General features: G+C 39.7%; 1 protein-coding gene across 1 annotated transcript in view; it reads right to left on the bottom strand.

The window, feature by feature from the left end:
• Positions 1-2,214: 2,214 nt before the first annotated feature.
• Positions 2,215-21,255, bottom strand: part of LOC128533915 (scavenger receptor cysteine-rich type 1 protein M130-like) — a 52,900-nt gene continuing 33,859 nt past the window's right edge. The window contains exons 10-27 of the mRNA XM_053508143.1: positions 17,775-17,796; positions 15,192-15,500; positions 13,563-13,880; positions 13,137-13,451; positions 12,732-13,052; positions 12,314-12,643; positions 11,931-12,236; positions 11,689-11,754; positions 11,020-11,334; positions 10,783-10,848; positions 10,558-10,674; positions 10,374-10,472; positions 6,890-6,952; positions 6,521-6,586; positions 6,333-6,410; positions 6,140-6,202; positions 5,978-6,040; positions 2,215-2,364 (exon numbers count right to left, since the gene is read on the bottom strand). Coding sequence (XP_053364118.1) covers positions 2,309-2,364; positions 5,978-6,040; positions 6,140-6,202; positions 6,333-6,410; positions 6,521-6,586; positions 6,890-6,952; positions 10,374-10,472; positions 10,558-10,674; positions 10,783-10,848; positions 11,020-11,334; positions 11,689-11,754; positions 11,931-12,236; positions 12,314-12,643; positions 12,732-13,052; positions 13,137-13,451; positions 13,563-13,880; positions 15,192-15,500; positions 17,775-17,796 — 2,973 coding nt within the window. The 3' untranslated portion in view covers positions 2,215-2,308. The remainder of the gene's footprint in view (positions 2,365-5,977; positions 6,041-6,139; positions 6,203-6,332; positions 6,411-6,520; positions 6,587-6,889; positions 6,953-10,373; positions 10,473-10,557; positions 10,675-10,782; positions 10,849-11,019; positions 11,335-11,688; positions 11,755-11,930; positions 12,237-12,313; positions 12,644-12,731; positions 13,053-13,136; positions 13,452-13,562; positions 13,881-15,191; positions 15,501-17,774; positions 17,797-21,255) is intronic.

Below are 21,255 nucleotides of genomic sequence, written 5' to 3'. Positions count from 1 at the left end.
ACCTGCGCTATCCCGGCCCCAAGGCAACAGATCTGGTTCCCTGATTACTGAGCCGACTCTTTGTCTCCCTCTAGTGTGTCTGTGTGTGTATATGTTTCACAATGTCACTAAATTAATATCACCTGTGCCTACCCCGTGTTTCCTCCTATTTAAGCCGAGGTGGAAAGAGTAATATAATTTTGTACTCAAGTACGAGTACTGTTACTTCAGTGAAATTTTACTGAAGTACAAGTAAAGTTACCATTATAAAAATCTACTCAAGTAAAAGTAAAAAGTAGCTTATTAAAAATGTACTCAGAGTAAAAGTTACAGAGTTACTTTTTTAACTGCGGGGGTGGGGTGGGGGATTCTAGTGTAGTTAAAAAAAGACAAGAAGATATAAATCTTTAACTAGTTGTTTATAATTGAAGGAACACCTTTACATAATAAAGCTGTTGCCTTTCTTGTGCTTTAAATCAAAGTGGTCGCTTAAATATGGTGTGACGTTCTGCGCTGGATAGCCAAGAGAAAATCATAGAAGATCATAATAGTTTGATGGTATTTCACTTTCAGCTGGTTCTGCATCACTGGCATCTGTTTTGTCCGTCTCCATCATTTTTGTAAGTTTGTTCTCCATCAATCAATCAGTGCAGTCATCTCCGGGGTGTATTTTTTTATTTTTTCCCTTCCCCGTTGAATTATTTGAATTTTTTTTTCATTCTCATTTATTTATTTTTTTACTCAGTAACGAATATGATTTCAAATGTAGCGAAGTACAATACTTTATACAAAACGTACTCAAGTAAAATTACAGATTTTTAAAAACTACTTTAAAAAGAAGTACACAAAACACTATTCAATTACAGTAACACGAGTAAATGTAATTGGTTACTTTCCACCTCTGTATTTAAGTCAGCTGAACCCGTAGCCCCCTGTCTGTCCACCGTCGTCTTACATAGTGTTGTTTGTTTGTGGCATGTTCGACTTCCTGTTCGATATTTCTCAAGGACTGAGCTGTATCTACAGAGCCGAGATGTTCTCGGTTATCAGGAAATAAGGTTAAGGTCAACTGTTTATTTGTTTTCTTTTTGGCTCCAGACAAACATTTTATATAATTATTCGTTCTACAGCCCAAAAAAATAAATACATAAATATAATTAACACAAAATATAAAGTAAAAATAAAACAAATAAACCTGTACTTTACCTTAATTTTTTTTTTTTATAAATCCCGACAGATAAGGGTTTTCGTTTGTGCACGCAGGGTGTATGTGTGTAAAATGTGCACGCACACACACACACACACACACACACACATTAACGGATAGACCGTTTTTAAAACCGTTTAAAAATTAGCAAGGAACATTCCTAGTCACATTTACGTGAGCGCATACTAACAGGATCACTGCTGTAAGTAAAACAACAACAACAACAAAAAAAACAAATTAAACAGCTCCTCACCTTTGAAAACAATCGCGACAGAGAGAAGTTTGTGTGTTTATTTGGCAACCTGAGAGGAGGGGGATGAAGGGGGATCGCTCGCGTTTACAGCCTCCTTCTCTCAGGTTGCCAAACAAACACACAAACTCTCTGCCTTACACAGACACAAACACACGCGCACTCAAAAACACTGCAGGCACTAAGACCCAGCAGGGGAGACGATAGGTCTCGGCTTTACAGCTTCCCTTCTCTCAGGTTGCCAAATAAACACACAAACTTCTCTCTGTCGCGATTGTTTTCAAAGGTGAGGAGCTGTTTAATTTGTTTTTTGTTGTTGTTTTACTTACAGCAGTGATCCTGTTAGTATGCGCTCACGTGAGTGTGACTAGGAATGTTCCTTGCTAATTTTTAAACGGGTTTAAAAATGGTCTTTCCGTTAATGTGTGTGTGTGCGCGCGCACGTACATCACACACACACACACACACACAGCGTGCGTGTGTGTGTGTGTGTGTGTGTGTGTATTCACTCAGCAGGAGAGGCGATTACCTACAATTCTGCTGCAAGAGAGAGAAAAACCGTTGGCTCACTTGTGATGATGTAACGCTCGTTAGAAGCGCAAGAAGCGCATGCGTGAAACATGATACTCGGTGCTCGTAAACTAAGACAATGCTCGTTTTTTAAGGCAAAAATTATTAAAAATTGTTGCTCGTCTTGCGAAACACTCGTAAACTGCGTTACTCGTAATCCGAGGTTCCACTGTACACTATTAAATTATAAGAGTTTAATGATGTTTTATTGTCTACCAGCTGCTGTAGTGAGAAAAAGGATTAACCAATAGGAACGGTGCATTTTCCCATTAGTGTGTGAAAGCTACTAGCCAGAGACTCCACTATAACCACTGAGATATGGAGGTGAGAGCTGATGAAGTCGCCTGCTGGAGCTTTACTGCAGTAAGAGGAGAAGAAATTATATCACTCTTTATAAGATGGAATTTTAGCCTTTGTTAAGACATTTATTCTTTTCCTTTTTTCTTTATTTTTAGTAAAACTATTATAAATGTATTTTAAGGCAACATTCTTAATTTGTTTAGTTGTAGATTGTGATGGTAAAAACAGCCCATATTTAATTTTTATGTCCTCGTCACATTCAGATTAATTGGAAAACTAATGCATTAATGATTTCAATTAATTAAAAATTAATATATAAATTAAAACTTTCTCTTTCGTGTGACCACTAGGTGCTATTCACATTAAATTAATAAATGCATTAATTATTTAGGCCTAATGAAGTACATTTTATATAAAATTACGCTAATAATCGTACAATAACGATTATAAAGCACCAACATCCGGTATGATGAACGCAGACGTGTCTCTGGCAGACGAGCTGAACACTTTCTATGCTCGCTTCGAGGCTGCAGCTAAAGACGCTAGCGATGCTAATGCTAGCGGCGCTAACGGCTACAGACAGGAAGTCACTGCCAGCACCGGAAGCGCGTTCATCATCACCGAGCATGACGTGAGGAGAGCCTTCAAGAGAGTGAACACCAGGAAAGCAGCAGGACCAGACGGCATCTCAGGCCGTATTCTCAGAGCCTGCGCAGACCAGCTAGCACCTGTGTTCACTGAGATATTCAACATCTCTTTATCTTAGTCGGTGATCCCCACATGCTTCAAAGAGTCCATTATTGTTCCTGTCCCAAAGAAACCACATTCTGCTTCTCTCAATGACTATCGCCCTGTAGCCCTCACCTCAGTAGTGATGAAGTGCTTTGAATGCCTGGTCAGAGACTTTATCATTTCTTCACTACCAGACACACTGGACCCACTACAGTTTGCATACCGTCCAAACCGTTCCACGGACGATGCAATCTCACATCTCCTCCATACATCTCTCAGTCACCTGGACACTCAGAGGGGGAATTATGTGAAAATGCTCTTCATCGACTACAGCTCTGCATTTAATACCATAATTCCCTCCACACTCACCACCAAGCTGGAGCACCTGGGACTCAGCTCATCCATGTGTCAGTGGATCTCCAACTTTCTGACTGGCAGACCACAGGCAGTAAGGATGGGCGGACATGTCTCAGCCTCCCTCACTCTCAGCACTGGAGCCCCCCAGGGTTGTGTTCTGAGCCCCCTGCTGTACTCTCTGTACACCTATGACTGCGTGGCCACTACCAACTCCACCACTGTCATCAAGTTTGCTGACGACACTGTCGTGGTGGGCCTGATCACCAACAACGATGAGACGGCCTACCTGGAGGAGGTTGGAAATCTGGAGAACTGGTGCCAGAGGAACAATCTCCTCCTGAACGTCAGCAAGACAAAGGAGCTGATAGTGGACTTCAGTACAAAGCAGGTGAGGAACTACCAGACCCCCATCATCAACAGGAGCCCACTGGAGAGAGTGGACAGCTTTCGATACCTTGGTGTTCACATCACGCAGGACCTGGCATGGTCCTGTCACATCAACACCGTGGTAAAAAAGGCCCGGCAGCGTCTCTACCACCTCAGACGCTTGAGAGACTTTAGACTACCCTCCAAGGTGCTCAGGAATTTCTACTCCTGCACCATAGAGAGCATCCTGACGGGAAACATCACGACCTGGTTCGGGAACAGCACCATGCAGGACAGACGTGCTCTACAGAGGGTGGTGCGATCAGCTAAGTTCATCATCCGCACCGAGCTCCCTGACCTGCACTCAATCTACACCAAGCGGTGCTGGACCAAGGCCAGAAAGGTCGTGAAGGACCTCAGCCACCCCAACAATGGACTGTTCACTCTGTTGCAGTCTGGGAAGCGATTCCGCTCCCTGAAGGCCAACACAGAGAGACTGAGAAGGAGCTTCTTCCCGCAGGCGATAAGATCTCTCAACCACACCACTATGCAGAATTAACACAATATTTTCACAATTTTCACAATCAATCAATCAATCTTTATACATCCATGGACACTATGGACAACTCCACGCACATCTACACTACATGTTTACGTTTACATTCTGGACCATTGCACAAAGACACTTTAATAACCTTTGCACAAAGTCACTTTTTCTATGCATATTTGCACACCATTATATTTCTATTTGTACAGTACATTTCTATTTTCAGTTTCTATTTTTAGTTCTATTTTTCCTAGTTAAATTTTATTTTATTTTTTTATTTAAATTTTCTATCGTATTTCTTTTATTCATATTTATTACTTATTATAAGCTTTAATTCTCTTTTTAAGGTCACTGGCGGTCGTGTAAGCATTTCACTACATTTCGTACTGTGTATGACTGTGTATGTGACAAATAAAATTTGAATTTGAATTTTTTAAATTGTTTTATTATATTACACCTTTTTAAATTACATTATTTTTTATATTTAAATACTTTTCAATTAATAATTAAAATATTCACTATTAACATTTTTATTACTATTAATACTTAATATTAATATTACATGAGTGTAAGTGCTATATGTACATATATGGAGCTCATGTGTATTTCCCTTCCTCTGTTGCAGTACCACTCTGGGCCAGTAGGTGGTACTGCCACGCTTTTCATGTCAATCTCATTTAAGGGCTTAAAATTATAACTTGTTGCTTCTTTTCATCAGCATTTTTAAATTTAGTTTGGATTTGCTCAAGTGATACTTTTGTAGAAATTAATAATTATATGTTACAGAGAATAGATTAAATAAAAAGCCATTAAATATTATTTAATTAATTATTGTTCAGTGATATTAATGTAGATTTTTAAGTTTAAAAATATTGTTAAATTGCTTAATTCATTATGTAAAATATATTTTGCTGAATTGTTTTAGATGTGGGTGTGGCTTATATTAAATTCTGCAGATGGGGCACTAATTCTAATAATTAATTAATGGAAAATGGTATTAAACTATTAGTATTTAAACAAAAACATTTAAGGACTGTAAGATAAAATGATAGACAGAAGTAATTTTATTAATAACAATAATTACATTATTTACTTTTAAATTGTTTCAGATGTGGGTGTGACTTGTATCGCAGCAGCATTATGAAAATAAATAAATATATATATCATATGAAGGTAAAAAAAATAAAGCCTAATTAAACTTTACGTTAAAAAGAAAGTCATGTGATTATTTAAAATGAAATTCATTAATTAATTCCCCACAGTATGAATTGTTGAGTTCTTTTAGATGTGAGTGTGACTTCTGTCAAATGCAGCAGACGAGATGTTGATGTTAATCAGCATTTAGCGTCTCAGCACTGTGAGCTCTTGGAGCTACACTTTACTACACTTATAGCAAGACTTTTTTGTTGTGTGTTTGTTTTTCATCAGTTAATGTGGAGCGTCTGCTGTACACGTCCCTGTGGATGAGCTGTTACTATAGAAACCATAATGTAGTGGAACGAGTGCATTAATATAAACCTGTGATTTACAGCTGCAGTATGTCAGAGCTGCTGTTATAGAAAATTAATCAACATCAATCAGAATGCAGAATTCAGCAGCACATTGTTTAAAGTTTATTATAGAAATGTTTAAGGGGATTTTTTTTTTAATAACAGAGAAACTCCCTGACCTGTGGTGATGTTTGTGTTTGTTTCAGCCGTAACTGCATCATCATAGTTCTCGGACACGTCCTCTGTCAGAATGTAGAGATAAAAGCTATTAAATCCACATGAATGTCATTAATGATCATTTGGATGCTTGTGGATGCAACACTGTCACATTATTATCATACCTGTCAGTATAACTGACTTCTGATCAGCTGTAATGGCCTCATCATAATTCTCAGCTTCATCCTCTACACCAAAACACAGAGATTTAAAGAGATTTAAAGTTTACTGAAGTGGCAGTTTGTACACTGTGGATTTGTGTGTGTGTGTGTGTGTGTGTGTGCGCTCTCTAAAACAAATCCCAAAACAGAAGCACACCCTCCACGTTATCAGCGATGGGTCCAGCAGTGACGGCATCATCGTAGTCCTCTGGTGGCTCAACTCTTCCTGTATCACCTAAATGAAATAAAAGCAGAGGCTCTGTACAAACAGCTCCATCACATTCTGACCTCATGGTTTAATGTCAAGTCACTCAATTGATCTGATCAGTTAACAACTGCACCCACTTATGAAGTCACTGGTGTCGATGACATCATCATAATACTCAGCCTTTTCTCCAATCCCAGACTTTACTATAAAAAAAGAAGAGTTTGTGTGTTTGGGCTTTTAAACACATTTATACTCAATAAAATCCTCATCCAAAGAAGCTTTGATAAATGTGATAAGAGGGATTTCAGAAGCTTAAAGTAAGATAAGGTTGATTGTGAGATCTCATGTGTCAGCATTAAAACACTGGAGTTACTGTAATTCTTCTATACAATACATCATAATCACGTCTCAGAAAGGACACATTTAGTCATTTCTCATCTTTAATTGCAATTCGAATATCTTTCAGTTAATGGAGTCAGACAAACTCACACTCTGGCCTTTTTTACCTGAGAGAAGCTCATCATCCACATGCTCATACCCAGAATGCTGTTCTTCAGAGAGGAGACTTCCTGTTAGAGGAGAGCAGGACAGGCATCAGACACACACACACACACACACACACAAAGAGACTCATGAACTCTGATTCAGGAAAACACACATGCTGTATGAAGTATCTAAAAATCCTCAAATAAAATAAATGTGCCATAAACACACACAAACACAAACACACACACACACGGCCTCTTATGAACTCTGATTCAGGAAAAAAACACAACCATTATAAAGTGTTTGAAAATTCGCCAAATAAGGTACATGTCACACACACGCACACACACACCTCGGGTGTAAGGCAGGGAGATGGGGGGTGAGGGGGGGATGCACCTGCACAGGAAAGCCTGCACTCTTGCATGCATGCTCACACACACGTACGGTGAACAGAGAGAAAGAGAGAGAGAGAGTGAGTTTGTGTGTGTGTGTGTGTGAGACTGAGACTTTACAATGTCCTGAGTAAAAATCAGTAAATCAGTAAAAATTTCTCCCAAACTGCCACACAGCTGATCACATTTACACCCTAAACACACTCACCCAAAAATATGTTATTTAAAATAACTCTAAAATATTGTCCTTGTTTTATTGATTTCCGAGTCTTTTGACTTCATTAGACACCGAGGCCTGTTCTATAGAGCGGTAGAGAGTTGTGTAGAGGGGAAATCATATGATCTCATTAAGTCCATGTCCACAGGAGACGAGTGTGGAATAAGAATTAGCAACAAACAAACACGTTTCATCTCTCAGGAGCGCGGAGTGCCACAGGGCTGCAGTTTAAGTCCAACTTCATTCAATATATATATAAACGAATTGTCCTGTGTCCTAGAGCGGTCTGCACGTCTCAGAGATTTGTAGAAATTCCAATTAGAATTTGGCTCAAAATGTTAGAATCAGTGATTGAACCCATTGCCCTGTGTGTCAGTGAAGTGTGGGTCTCGCTCACACACCAGCAATTCCACACATGGGACAAACACACAATCGAGACACTCCATGCAGAATGATTTTAATGGAAACACCAGGAATAACACGTGCAGGGCAGAATTAGGCCGAGATCAGTTACTGATAATAATACACTAAAGGGACATTAAATTCTGGAAACATCTAAACATCTATTTCTTATTCTTTTTCTTCTTTTTTTATTCTGCTAATTCGTTTGCTAATAAAACCGCATATTGTTTTTTCGGCACGTCAACTTGTGGGTTAAAAAGGTTTTGGTGCTTATGTTCGTCGCAGCTCAACTTCTCAGCGCAGTGGCGCAACAACTCAAAGCAGCGCGCATTGTTTACACCAGAGATCAGCTGATTGACCTGAAGCCAGCCGCTTTAGCTCCAAAACCGGAGTATTTATACAGTATACGGTATAACCATGTATACTGTGTATACGTCTGTTGATAATAACAATGTCAATATAATTTAATGTCCATATAATTGCTGCTATAGGTTTTACTTTTATTGGTTATTTGACTATTTTTTTATTATTTTTATTTTATTTTTATGTTTATATTATTCTATTTTTATTATTTTTATAATATTTTTATATTCTGATTAAAAGAGAGCGAGCGACGCCCACTCCATTATAAAGCTCTGCAGTACCAAGAGTCGAGCAAAGATACCATCATCAGTCCCCTCGTCCAACTGGTCCTGAGTCACTGCACCACAACACAACACACACTAATACACACTAACACACACGGAGTAAGGCAGAGAGAAGGGGGATGAGTGACAGCTACCCGGGGTGACATCCTGCCAGCGGCGGCACTGATCTGAATGCTCAGGATGGTGATAACATTTGCATGATCAGTTTTCTATCACTCTTTTGCGTGCCACATATTTTCATGTCACCGTGTGGGACATTAATCTCCAGCCCTGATTCTAGTTTGTGAACGAGGCAGGGGACTGACTGAAGCTCTCCCACTCAGTTGTACGAGATGGGGAGGGAGCGGATGAGATGGACATCACCTCAGGTCTCCTGCAGGAACCCCGGGGCACGTGCCCCAGTACTGATCTGCTGAGCCCCAGTAACATCTCACATTCAACTTTTAACAAGATCCTAGATTTGGATTCAGTGGATTCATTTAGACTGATAATAATGTGAAGGATCTTTTTATCCACAATGTCAAAGCAACACGGTTTAACTCACAATACAAGCTGAGACGCACCATGTGATCAGGTCGTTACACCACAGTGTGTGTGTGTGTGTGTGTGTGTGTGTGTGTGTGTGTTCACTTAATCATATATCTGTGCTTAAAACAAGTATTGATTCATCACACGACAACGTGAGTAAAGTAAGTTTAATAAATAATAATAATAATAATAATAATAATAATGCAGCTGTCATCACTTTATGAGTGTAATATCATGTATGTAATAAAATAGACTTTTATCACACTTGTGTTTATTAACTTGTGTTATTATACTGCTTGACTACATGAAATTGCATTTTTTATATAAAGGTTATAATAATTATTTTGTTTTGTTCCAATTGATTGAAAAAGTTAAAAAAGTTTTAAAGCAAGAGTGTTTTTATTTATTAATTATTTTTTGTCAGCGTTCTGAAGGGGAGATTTGCCACACACACTAGATCCGGCACTGAGACAGAATTCTGCTGATAAACATCTATTAACAGTTCTGATTTAGTGCAAGTGTGTGTGTGTGTGTGTGTGTGTGTGTGTGTGTGTGTGTGTGTGTGTGTGTGTGTGTGTGTGTGTGTGTGAGTGAGAGTTTTCCTGTGCAGGTGCATCCTCCTCTACCTGCCTTACACACTTTGTGTGTGTGTGTGTGTGTGTGTGTGTGTGTGTGTGTGTGAGAGAGAGAGAGAGAGAGAAACTATACACTACAGTAAATACTCACAGTATTATGAATGATCTGGGGTTTATGCCGTAACATTTTGCAGTGTGTGTTTATTTTCCTGACAACCCCTGAGGTGATGTCCAATAGCCCCGCCCCTCCCCACCTTGTCCTTCTGAGTGACAATCAGTCCCCTCCCCCAGAATATTGAATCAGGGCACCAATGAGATTAATTGACCCACAATGTGACATGAAAAGTCTGATGTGCAAATGAGTGACAGAAAACTGTTTGTGTAAATGTTATCATCCCTCTACATTTTTATTTTCTTTTTTCACCACACACTCTGTCCTGCCCCCCTGTAAGACGCCCCCCTGCCCATGACTGCCCATGTCACCAATATCTAAATCCTCCACTGACCACATGTACTCTAACTGCACATTTCCACTCACACACATTTCACTTATTTTTAATAATATTTTTGTAAATAAATGAATCAGACTGGATTTGGGGTATAATCCTGCTTTAATCACTGAGTTTGCATTGAGGGGTGTATTTAGTATTGAGTGATTTGATCATTTGCATGCAGTGAATTTCAGCTCCAAGTTTAAATGGAATACAATAAGTGTGATGTAGAACAGTCCACATATCACTCACCTCTTTGAGTGGAGCTCGTGATTCTTCTAGTGATGTATCTGTGGTTGATCTCCTCATAGACTGCCTCAGGCTGAGTCTTACGCCTCGTCTTAGAGACAACTGGGAGTGCAGAATAATAATAATAATAATAATAATAATAATAACTGGTGTTGTAGAGATAATAAACTGTGTGAATGTGTGGTACCTCTCCTGAGCACTCTGTTCTGGTAAAACAGTACCACCAGAAGCACTAAGGCCAGGAAGAGCAGCATTCCCAACACAAGGAGAACCAGTGGAGGGGTGGGTGGGGTATTTGAAGCGCCTCTTCCTGAAGACAAAAACACAGAAGAGGATCTTGATAAGAAAAAAATATTCGTATTACACAGATATTGATATTAAGCACATGTTGATTTGTAACAAATATACATACCTGATGTGGTGGTGGTGGTGGTGGTGGTGGTGGTGGTGGATGTAGTAGTGGACACTGTGGATGTGTCTGTATTTGCAGAAAAAAAATAATTAATTAAAAATAAACTCTAACTAGATCAGGTTTCTGACTTGCTGAGCTTTCAAGCTAACATCTGAGATTATGAATAAAAGTTATCAAGTCTTAACCCTGTGAGAAAAGTGTAGTGAGTGGAGAGAGAAAGCTGAAAAGTTAGCGCACCCCTCTGACCTGCACAGGTGACTTCAGCATGAGAGCAGTCAGTGTGTTTCTTCAGGGAATGATGACAGTCCCACAGGTGAATCTCATCCCCTCGACACTTCACTCTGTTCAGCCAGATAGTCCCTTTACCAGGACCAAAGCTAACATTCCTATCAGCACTCAGCGCCGAGCCACAGCCCAGCTGTCTGCACACCACCTGAGCGTTCCTGATGTTCCACTGATCATCACAAACGGAGCCCCACGTAGCGTTATGATACACCTCCAACCTCCCAGAGCAGCTTCCCTTTCCTCCACTCAGCCTGAGAGACCAGTGCTCTACATCACACACATCACACATGGGTCGAGTTTAACAAAAACTGTGCATATAAAGATTTTTATACCACCAAATTACAAACATCCTGAAAATATAAACTGATAAAAATTCATTAATTGGTCACTAAATAAAATGATTTAAAGCAGAAAGATGAGCTTTGGGTTCTGTTTACTGATTTTATCTCTGTTGCTTTGATTTTTATGAAATGTGAGGAAGAATAATGACCTCAGGATGATTCAATAAAGTTCTCAGCAAATGATTTTATGGATACAGGAGGAAATCCATTCTTACAATGAGTAATGAAATTGAATGTAAATGAAGAACAGCACTAAAAGCTTTTCCTTATGTTTCCTTACTTGAGCAGTGTTTCTGAGAGGGAAGTGAAGAGCACTTTTCTTGTGTATGTAGAGACTCTTCATCATCTGCAGTAATAAAATACACACATTAATGAAATGTTACACAGCAGGTTTATCTCTCAGAGCAGACTTTTATCAGACTTTTAACTTCATATCTCAGTAACATTAGTTAAACACTATTCACAATAAAACACTGCAGTTTATATCAATGTACAGAACCAGAGAAGTCTGACTCCACCCACCTGTGCAGGTAATATGAGCCACTTCATCACTATTATCACATCTGTTCTGTCCCCAGGGTGAAGATGGACACTGCCACAGATTAGAGTCGTGTTTCCTACACTTCAGATAATCCAGCCAGTTAGGAGCAGATTTGACTCTTGCTTTAGTGTTTGACTGACTCCCACGCCTTCCACAGTTCAGCTCTTGACACACTATGTTTACTGTCTCATCATCCATCTGATTGTGACACACATTACCCCAGGTTCCATTGTAGAACACTTCCAGATTCCCCTTACAGCCCTCTGTGAGTCGTATCTCTTTAAACTCTGGAGAGAGAAGAACAACTTATTAACTTGTCCATATTTAACATGTAACAGGTTGAATCTCAGTCATCACACTGTACCTGAGCACACGACTCCTACGTCCTCCTGGTGTCCACATTCCCCCTCTTCACACAGCTGAGATCTGCAGTTCCACAGGGACGTCTCGTTCCCCTCACACTCCACCTCATTCAGCCATATGGACCCAGTTCCAGGACCAAACCAGGCTGGTATGTGGGTACTGAGGGCCACTCCACACTGCAGCTGTCTGCACACCACCTGCGCATCCTCAATATCCCACGAATCATCACACACTGTTCCCCACGAGCCACTGTGGAAAACCTCCAGTCTTCCTGCACAGTCTCCCCCAGAACCAACCAGCCTGATGGAGCTGATGGCACGGTTCAAGATACCTGTGGTATGACCCAAAATATTAAAGCTATTTCACCAATCTTATATAATTACTCCATATTTAATAGAAAATGAAAAATACCTGCTTACCTGAGCAGGTGATGTACAGCTGTTCCCCGGAGCTGCAGTTGACAGGTTGTGCACTGCTGCAGTTCCCCAGATGAGCTTCACTCCCAGAGCAGCTGAAACCCGTTACACACATGTGTTTGTGTTCAGTGGTGGATGGAGAGGAGCGGTAGTTCAGCACAGAGCCACAGCCCAGCTGTCTGCAGAGCACAGACGCCTCAGACAGACTCCACGAGTCCAGGAGAACTCTCCTCCAGTCCTGCCTGAAATAAATCTCCACCTCCCCCTGACACTCGCTCCCTCCAGACAACCGCACTCGCCCCTCATGAAACGCCATGGATGATCCTGAAGCAGAAAAACATCATTTAAATATTCTAATGAACACTGAGTTTATTCACTAACGTGGTGTAGGTGAGGTTAATATCTCACCATTACAGATGACTCCAGCATCGTGTTTATGAGAGCATGCAGCTCGACTCCATGATGAGACGCCACATTGTGATAGGTGTGTCTCATTCCCCTGACAATCAAACACATCAGCCCAGATGTGGCCACTCCCCTCCCCAAACCAGTCCACCCCCACCACAGCCACAGCACTCCCACAATCCAGCTGTGCACAGAGAACATCTGCAGCTCTCATATCCCAGGTTACAGCACAAACTGTGCCCCAGTCACTGAGGTACTGGAGCTCCACTCGACCAGAACAGGAGTCAGAACCGTTCACCAGCCGCGCCTCTGTGTGACCTGAACAAACAGCCGAGAGCTCAGTGAAAGAACATTAACAAAGACACCTTACAATTTGATTGACAGGTTTGTGGTATCTATTTAAACAGAAGTTAAATCATGATACTTAACCAGAACATATTAATCCCACATCATTGTCATGGGAGCAGTTTGAGTGTTTTGGTGAAGATATTGTTGTACAGAAGGTAATGTCAGATTCATTTCCTCTACACTGAAGCTCCTCTGTCCACATCTGATCCTCCCCTCGGCCAAAAGCAGCTGATCCCAGCACCTTCACAGGAATCCCACAGCCCAGCTCTCGACACACAACCTCTGCATCCTGCTGGTCAAAGTCAGCATCACACACTGTGGACCAGGAACCTCCCTGATACACCTCCACTCTCCCAGAGCACTGGTGAGGACCAGCACTGAGTCTCGACATTCTGTGACCTGTGTTTCATTTCATTGTGTAAATATTGTGCATGTTTCAGCAGAAAAATGTTTAAATAAAAAGTGTGCTGTAAAATTAAACTCTCATAGCTGAGTTTAATTACAGTCATGGTCATATAATTACAGTTAAATTTTAATCATGTAACAAATATATTTAGTTTAATGTAGTTTATATATCTTATGTGTGGGTGGTTTCAGATTTTATGTCCTTCATTCATTTTTGTGACTTTTTTTACTCCCCTGTGGCCTTTTTGTGAATGAAACTTTCCCACAAACAGAGTGGACCAGGAGCCCTAGATTAAGATTTTAGGGCTGTTGATTATGTGAATGATCAAATCTCATGTACGCGCTGCTCTTCATGAACAGGTGGCACTAATCAGTCTGAAACCAGGGATTTACCACAAGTGTGTGTAGTTTAATGAATCTGATGTGAAACACTATTATAAACACCATTCACAGAGAAAAGTCAGAGAAATTTAATACAAGAACAAGAAAATGTTCCTGCATGAGGCCCCATGTGTTTTTGTCTGTGTTTTTCTCACTAGTTATTAGTGAAGTTTAGGAGATAAATAAATAAGTAATACTATAAATTAATAAAGGTAACAAAACAAAATAAAAACTAAACCTAAAAAGAAATTCAAGCTATTTTTTGTTACTTTTATCATATTTCGGTTTCCAATGTGGCCTAAACAAAAATGTAAAAATGACTGCAGATTGATTTAGTGCCAATCAGTTAATATCCTAAATGTTATTAGTGAAATTCTAGTCGAGTTTTGGGTGAAACTTTTCACTTTTAGTTACTTTAAATTCATCTTTTAGAAAATCCTTATTACTAACAAAATATGATATTAACTAAAAATATCAGAGGTTTTATTGTAGGTTCTATTAAATATAAAATGTTTATTATAAACGGTTCCTCACTGTATATTTGTAAACATATTTAACAGTCACAGTTACCTGCATATGCAAATGATAATTTAGACCCAAATTAGTGAGTATTTGTCCTCCTCCACTTTACCACACAGATAAAAACCTGAACCTAGGCCTCAGTCTCTGTGCCACCCCAAAGTGAGTGCTGGGCCCAGCCTGGCCACCCCTATGAAAAAAGTCTGGCTCTGCCACTGCCTGTCATAATGAAGCTCCTGCAAATGGACCCTTACTCAGACTCAGTCAGCTCTTTGGTAGAGTCGCACCAGGCTTTACATTTAAATAAAGACAAAATGGAATTCAAATAATGTCTGGATAGAATTACAGTTAAATCATGCTGATAATCTAACTCATTGTTCTTATTCCCTAAAGTCAGTAGTTTACCTGAGCAGGTGACTCCAGCATCACCATCATGATCACAGTAACCTTCCCCTCTACCACCAGACCTACAGCTCTTCAGTGTCGACTCTGATCCACTACAGTCCACATTAATCATCCAGATTGGTCCTGATCCTGGTCCAAAGTGAGCATCCTTATGCACATCTACAGCCTCCCCACAGTGCAGCTCTCTACACACCACTGCAGCATCGTTCATATCCCAGTAATCATGACACACTGTTCCCCACTGTCCCTCCTGATGAACCTCCACTCTCCCAGCACAGCGACTTCCACCATCCACCAACCTCACACTGTCTGAGAGAGAGAGAGAGAGAGGTTATTATCTTACACACACACACACACACACACACACACACACACACACAACCTCTCATTTACACACACACACACACACACACACACACACACACACACACACACACACACACACACACACACACACACACACACACACACACACACACACATTATTATTATTATTATTATTAGTGTCTATGTGTTTCTGACATGTTGGTGTTATATCTTTCACTCTGATGTTAAAGTTGCACTGAGTAAATACAGCTGGATAAAACTACAACTGTGTCGGTCGTCATTTCAGGCTGAACAACAACAACATGTCATTAGATTAAAGGAGGAGTGTGTGTGTGTGTGTGTGTGAGAAAGAGAGAGAGAGAGAGTGTGTGTGTGTGTGTGTGTGTGTGTGTGTGTGTGTGAGAGAGAGAGAGAGAGAGAGTGAGAGAGAGAGTGTGTGTGTGTGTGTGTGTGTGTGTATAGCCATTTGCATTTATTATTATTATTATTATTATTATTATTATTATTATTATTATTATTATTATATATTTGTCACACTTAAATGATTCTGATCATCAAAAAGTTTTTAACATTACTGTATATAAAAATAACCCAGTAAATACAAAATGTAGTTTTTAAATGATGATTTCATTTATTAAGGGAAAAAGCCGTCCTAACCTTCCTGGCCCTGTGTGAAAAAGTAATTGCCCCTAATCCTAATAACTGGTTGCTCCACTCTCGCCAACAACAACTGCAACCAAGTGTTTGTGATAACTAGCAATGAGTCTTTCACATCACTGTGGAGGAATTCTGAGCCGCTCTTTTATGCAGAATTGTTTTATTTCAGCCACACTGGAGGGTTTACGAGCATGAAGGTCCTGTTTAAGGTCATGTCACAGGATTTAAGTCCGGACTGTGACTAGGCCTCTCCAAAAACATTCATGTCATTTATTTTAGATCCATTCAGAGGTGGACTTGCTGGTGTGTTTCAGTTTATTGTCCTGCTGCAGAACACAAGTACACTTGAGCTTGAGGTCACGACCTGATGATCAGACGTTCTCCTTCAGGATTTTCTGGTAGAGCCCAGAATTCATGGTTCCATCAATTATGGCGAGTCGTCCAGGTCCTGAAGCTGCAAAGCCCCAGACCATCACACTACCACCACCATGTGTGACTGTTGGTATGATGTTCTTTTTATAAAACACTGGGTTAGTTTTACACCAGATGTAACGGGACACACACCTTCCAAAAAGTTTAACTTTTGTCTCATCAGTCCACAGAATATTTACTACCAGGTTTTCTCCATTTGTGAGTGATGGTTCACTGGAGTCCCAACGCCTTAGAAATGTCTTTGTAACCCTCATACACGTCAATTACGTTATTTCTCATCTGATGAATTCATCATTTAAAAACTGCATTTTGTCTTTACTCGGGTTATCTTTGTGTTGATGATTTCAATCATTTGTGTGAAAAAAAATGTGAAAAAAAAGAAGGGGAAAATATATTTTTCTGATATATATACATTATAATCCCAGTTGATGTAGTGAGAAGTGTGTGATGTGTTAGTGTGAATAATGAGTGTGTACTTACCAGCTGCTGTGAGTGTGAGTGTGGATGAGAGAAGAATAAAAGTCAGACAGATTTCCATCTCCCTCCTCACTGTACACGATGTGTTCACCTCCACTCACCCAGAGAGACAGAGAGAAGTGTGTCCCCTCACTCAGCCCCCTACAGAGAGAGAGAGAGAGAGAGAGAGAGAGACCAATCACACTCAACATTACCTTATTAGAAAAAACATCATACAGACTAAATAACAAATCAGAGGCGGCATCTTTCACTTTCTCCATATATATCAATATAACATCAGCGCTGATGAACAGAGCTCCGCCTCCTGTCTCTGAGGGGTGTGACTGATGAACAGAGCTCCGCCTCCTGTCTCTGAGGGGTGTGACTGATGAACAGAGCTCCGCCTCCTGTCTCTGAGGGGTGTGACTGATGAACAGAGCTCCGCCTCCTGTCTCTGAGGGGTGTGACTGATGAACAGAGCTCCGCCTCCTGTCTCTGAGGGGTGTGACTGATGAACAGAGCTCCGCCTCCTGTCTCTGAGGGGTGTGACTGATGAACAGAGCTCCGCCTCCTGTCTCTGAGGGGTGTGACTGATGAACAGAGCTCCGCCTCCTGTCTCTGAGGTGTGTGAGTGATGAGAGTCGACCACATCACACACTGAATTCAGAGAGAGGAAGCACTCGGCTGTCATACAGCATTAATGCCTGACACCTGCACAGAGCAGATACACACACTGATACACCACTGCAGCACACACACACACACACACACACTGCAACTACATCAGCTAAAGATACCTTCTACACACACACACACAGGACGTCTTCAGGGGGGTATTCCAGAAAGCTTGGTTAACTTACCATTTGGTTAATCTGAACCTCTGGGTTGATTAACCCCAAACCCGCTTACCGTGAGTATGTTGGTTCCAAACCCCCTGAGTAGAGTTAGTTTAATCAATTCTCTACTGGTTACCCAGAGTTAGTGCGCGTGCACGGTGCATTTATAAAGACATTTTCAATGGATCGCCGATTTCACGAGTCAAAATGGAAAATCAAAGTGAAATAAAGAGAGCGGCACAGAGTCTATTATACTTTACAGAGGTTTTAATGCACGCATATGAGGGATTTAAGCCAATAATAATGAAATAAAGCAATACGGCTGCACAGGCTAAAGAAAGAGAGTTGGCTTGGCAAAAAATAACGGACAGAGTAAATGTATGAGTGTCTTAAATTACACATTTAACATCAACCTCCCCTTTTATTATAATGCACAATAATTAAACATTCCATCCGCATCCTTTTGACTGTTAAATGAAAGCATTTACTTTTCCTGCTATTCATTTTTTTAGGTTAAAATACCAATGTATACTGACTAGGAATTTATGGTTTCTTATTTAATAAGGTTCTGGAGCCAGAAGCCAAGTGAAAATGAAACACAAAAACGTTCTGCAAAAAGGTAATATTTGATTACACGATCACTGAACTATTTATTAAACATGATTTAGTATATTCTTTCTGTCATGTAACTAATAGAAAGAAGGTTGCAGCCCGTCTAACTGGTGGGGGCCCATCACCACCCCCCCTCCCCCCATCTGAGGAGTGGCTCTGTCCCTTAATAAAGGGCGACCAGTGACACTAACATGGTGAAATGTAAGTTTACCACTATGATTTATCTTTACTATATGACTTAAATTACTATCTCTGTAACTTAAAGGGTTTTGAACATGCTTAACGTTTTTATGCAGGCTTACTTTATTTAACTGTATATGATGTTTAGGCTACTGTGATCTTAGTTGTTTTACTTTGACATGTTTTTCCTGCATTATTGGTTTTTCCTTTGATAATATTGAGAATTTTATGGGTTGTATTTTCTTATAGATACTGATAAAGGGATTGTATTATTGGACGCTACAGAAAGTGTTTTGTTGTCAGGTACCTTTTAGATTTTTTTTTTCTTTTTGCCAGATAACGTATACTTGCATATTTCCACTGAAGGATGAAGATGAAGAGACCACATCTGCTGTGACAGAAGTGGACAATGCTGGTAGATCCACTGAGGTAGGATGCATACTATTATAATGCAGCGCCCCCTTTTTACATTAGAGTAACAAACTGTCATTGTTCTTTCACAGTACATACCTGGGGATTTACCCACGGATGAAGGTCCTTCAACCTCAATGCACAATCTAATCAATGTAAGAATTTGTGTGCAGTTGTCCATATTTAAATTTTATTGTCTGACAGAATCTAATTTATTTAATTATTTTTTAATAATAATTCCTAGTTTCCTTCCTAGTTGCCAGCAAAGGAGCTGTATAAGGTCCATCTTCAAAAACAAATAAGAAAAAGTGACATGGAGATGGACCTTAAATGGAAGAGAAAAGGCTATCCATTAAAAAAGCAACACTAGAAATTTAATTACTGGAGCGTCGCCTTAAGGTGAGAACTTGTGGGTATATTAATCTGTTGTATGTTAAAAGTGTTGTGTATATAAATCAATGTCATTTTAAAAAACATTTTATTTCATTTTACTTTCATTGTTTTTCAGGAAATAAAGAAATGAACTGTGCAGCAGACCAGTGCAAACAATTTAATAAAAGAAACTTTGACAAATCCTGTCTCTCAAAAGTCTTCCATCTCTGTTGTGTGCAAAAATCTGTAGAGGTTCCTCTGGGCCTCTTCTTCAATATAAGGAAGGTGGCTCTCTCCTCTTATAGTGGCAATGTGGTGAAGCACAACACAAGCCACTATGATGTCACATGCCCTCTCTGGACTGACCCGGAGCCCACGCAGACACTGAAACCTAGACTTGAGGATCCCTATGGTCATCTCCACCTCGGCCCGTGTTCGGCTGTGAGCCAGGTTAAAGTTTGTCTGTGGTATCCTCTGTCCCCCAGCAAGTAACCATTGGACTGTCCTGTAATGATTCAAGTGAACAATACAAATATAGTAAAAAGAAAAAAGAAAAAAAAACATTGTATAAAGCAAAACATACCCTGCTGAAATGTCTGGCATAATGATGACTTGTGGAAAATTCTGGCATCATGCACAGATCCTGGCCATTTTGCCTCATCATTAGTAATGATGTGGGTTGCCTCACATATTACATATAGTTAGTGGAAAAAGTAATGAGTTTAATGATTTTAACAAGCCAAAAATTAAGGACACAAAATTAGGTTGTTACCTGAACATTGATACTATGAATAGATTTCCTATTAACATCGTCTCCCTCATGTATTGAAGGAGCTTTAATAGGAATGTGTTTGCCATCAATGCACCCAATTACATTTAGAAACCCTGAAATAGAAAGTCATATATGGAAGGATCAAGTGTGTGTGTGTGTGCAGGATGAATACATGTATATAAATAGTATGACTACATATTAAATATGCGTCATCGATTTTACTACAAAGGACAAACCTGTCACTCTGTGGAATTCCTCTAATAACATGCAAAGGTTTATGTCCAGGAAACTGTACACGTGTGTGAGAAGTGCTTAAGTCCCAGACATACAGTTGCCTTTTCCACATGTGCTGTGTGTTACACTAATTATATACTGTCAGATATTCTACTCATTTTACTGTGATAAATTTAATTAAATCAAATTTTATTTGTATAGCGCTTTTAGGAATTGTCATTGTCGTAAAGCAGCTTTACACAATTAAAAGAATTATTTAAGTTTGTATGGAATATAAGTGTCCATGAATCAAAATGGTCAGATTGTCCCTGATGAACGAGCCGCGGGTGACAGTGGCAAGGAAAAACTCCCTGAGATGGCAATAGGAAGAAACCTTGAGAGCGAAAAAAAACATCAGCGAAAACATCAAAAATATAACGAAAACAAACCCAAGCAGAAGTAAAATTTTAAGCTTTACTTTGCAGCAAAATATTGTCTACCAGTGTATTAAACGGAAATAAATAAAATACACCGTAATGTAAAATGATGTACATACTGTAGCCCGCACTTGTATTTTGTACCTACAACGACTGGTATAGATAAATTACAGATGTTACCGTGTCTTTAAGGATTGTTAAGGATGTCGTGAAAAATATTGCAATAAATCGTTTTATTAATTATTTAATTAAAAATAGCATAAGCATCATGGGTTGTGTATTGAGTGATTTAAATCTGTTTTATTAATCATTTTTTCCCTCTTTTTAACCACATCATCTATTTATGAAACTATGTTGAT

This window comes from Clarias gariepinus, chromosome 12 (genome assembly GCF_024256425.1).
Source record: "Clarias gariepinus isolate MV-2021 ecotype Netherlands chromosome 12, CGAR_prim_01v2, whole genome shotgun sequence".
In the NCBI taxonomy this organism is placed as follows: Eukaryota; Metazoa; Chordata; class Actinopteri; order Siluriformes; family Clariidae; genus Clarias; species Clarias gariepinus.
The sequence above is the reverse complement of the archived record's forward strand: the minus strand, read 5'-3'. Positions and strand labels throughout refer to the sequence as shown.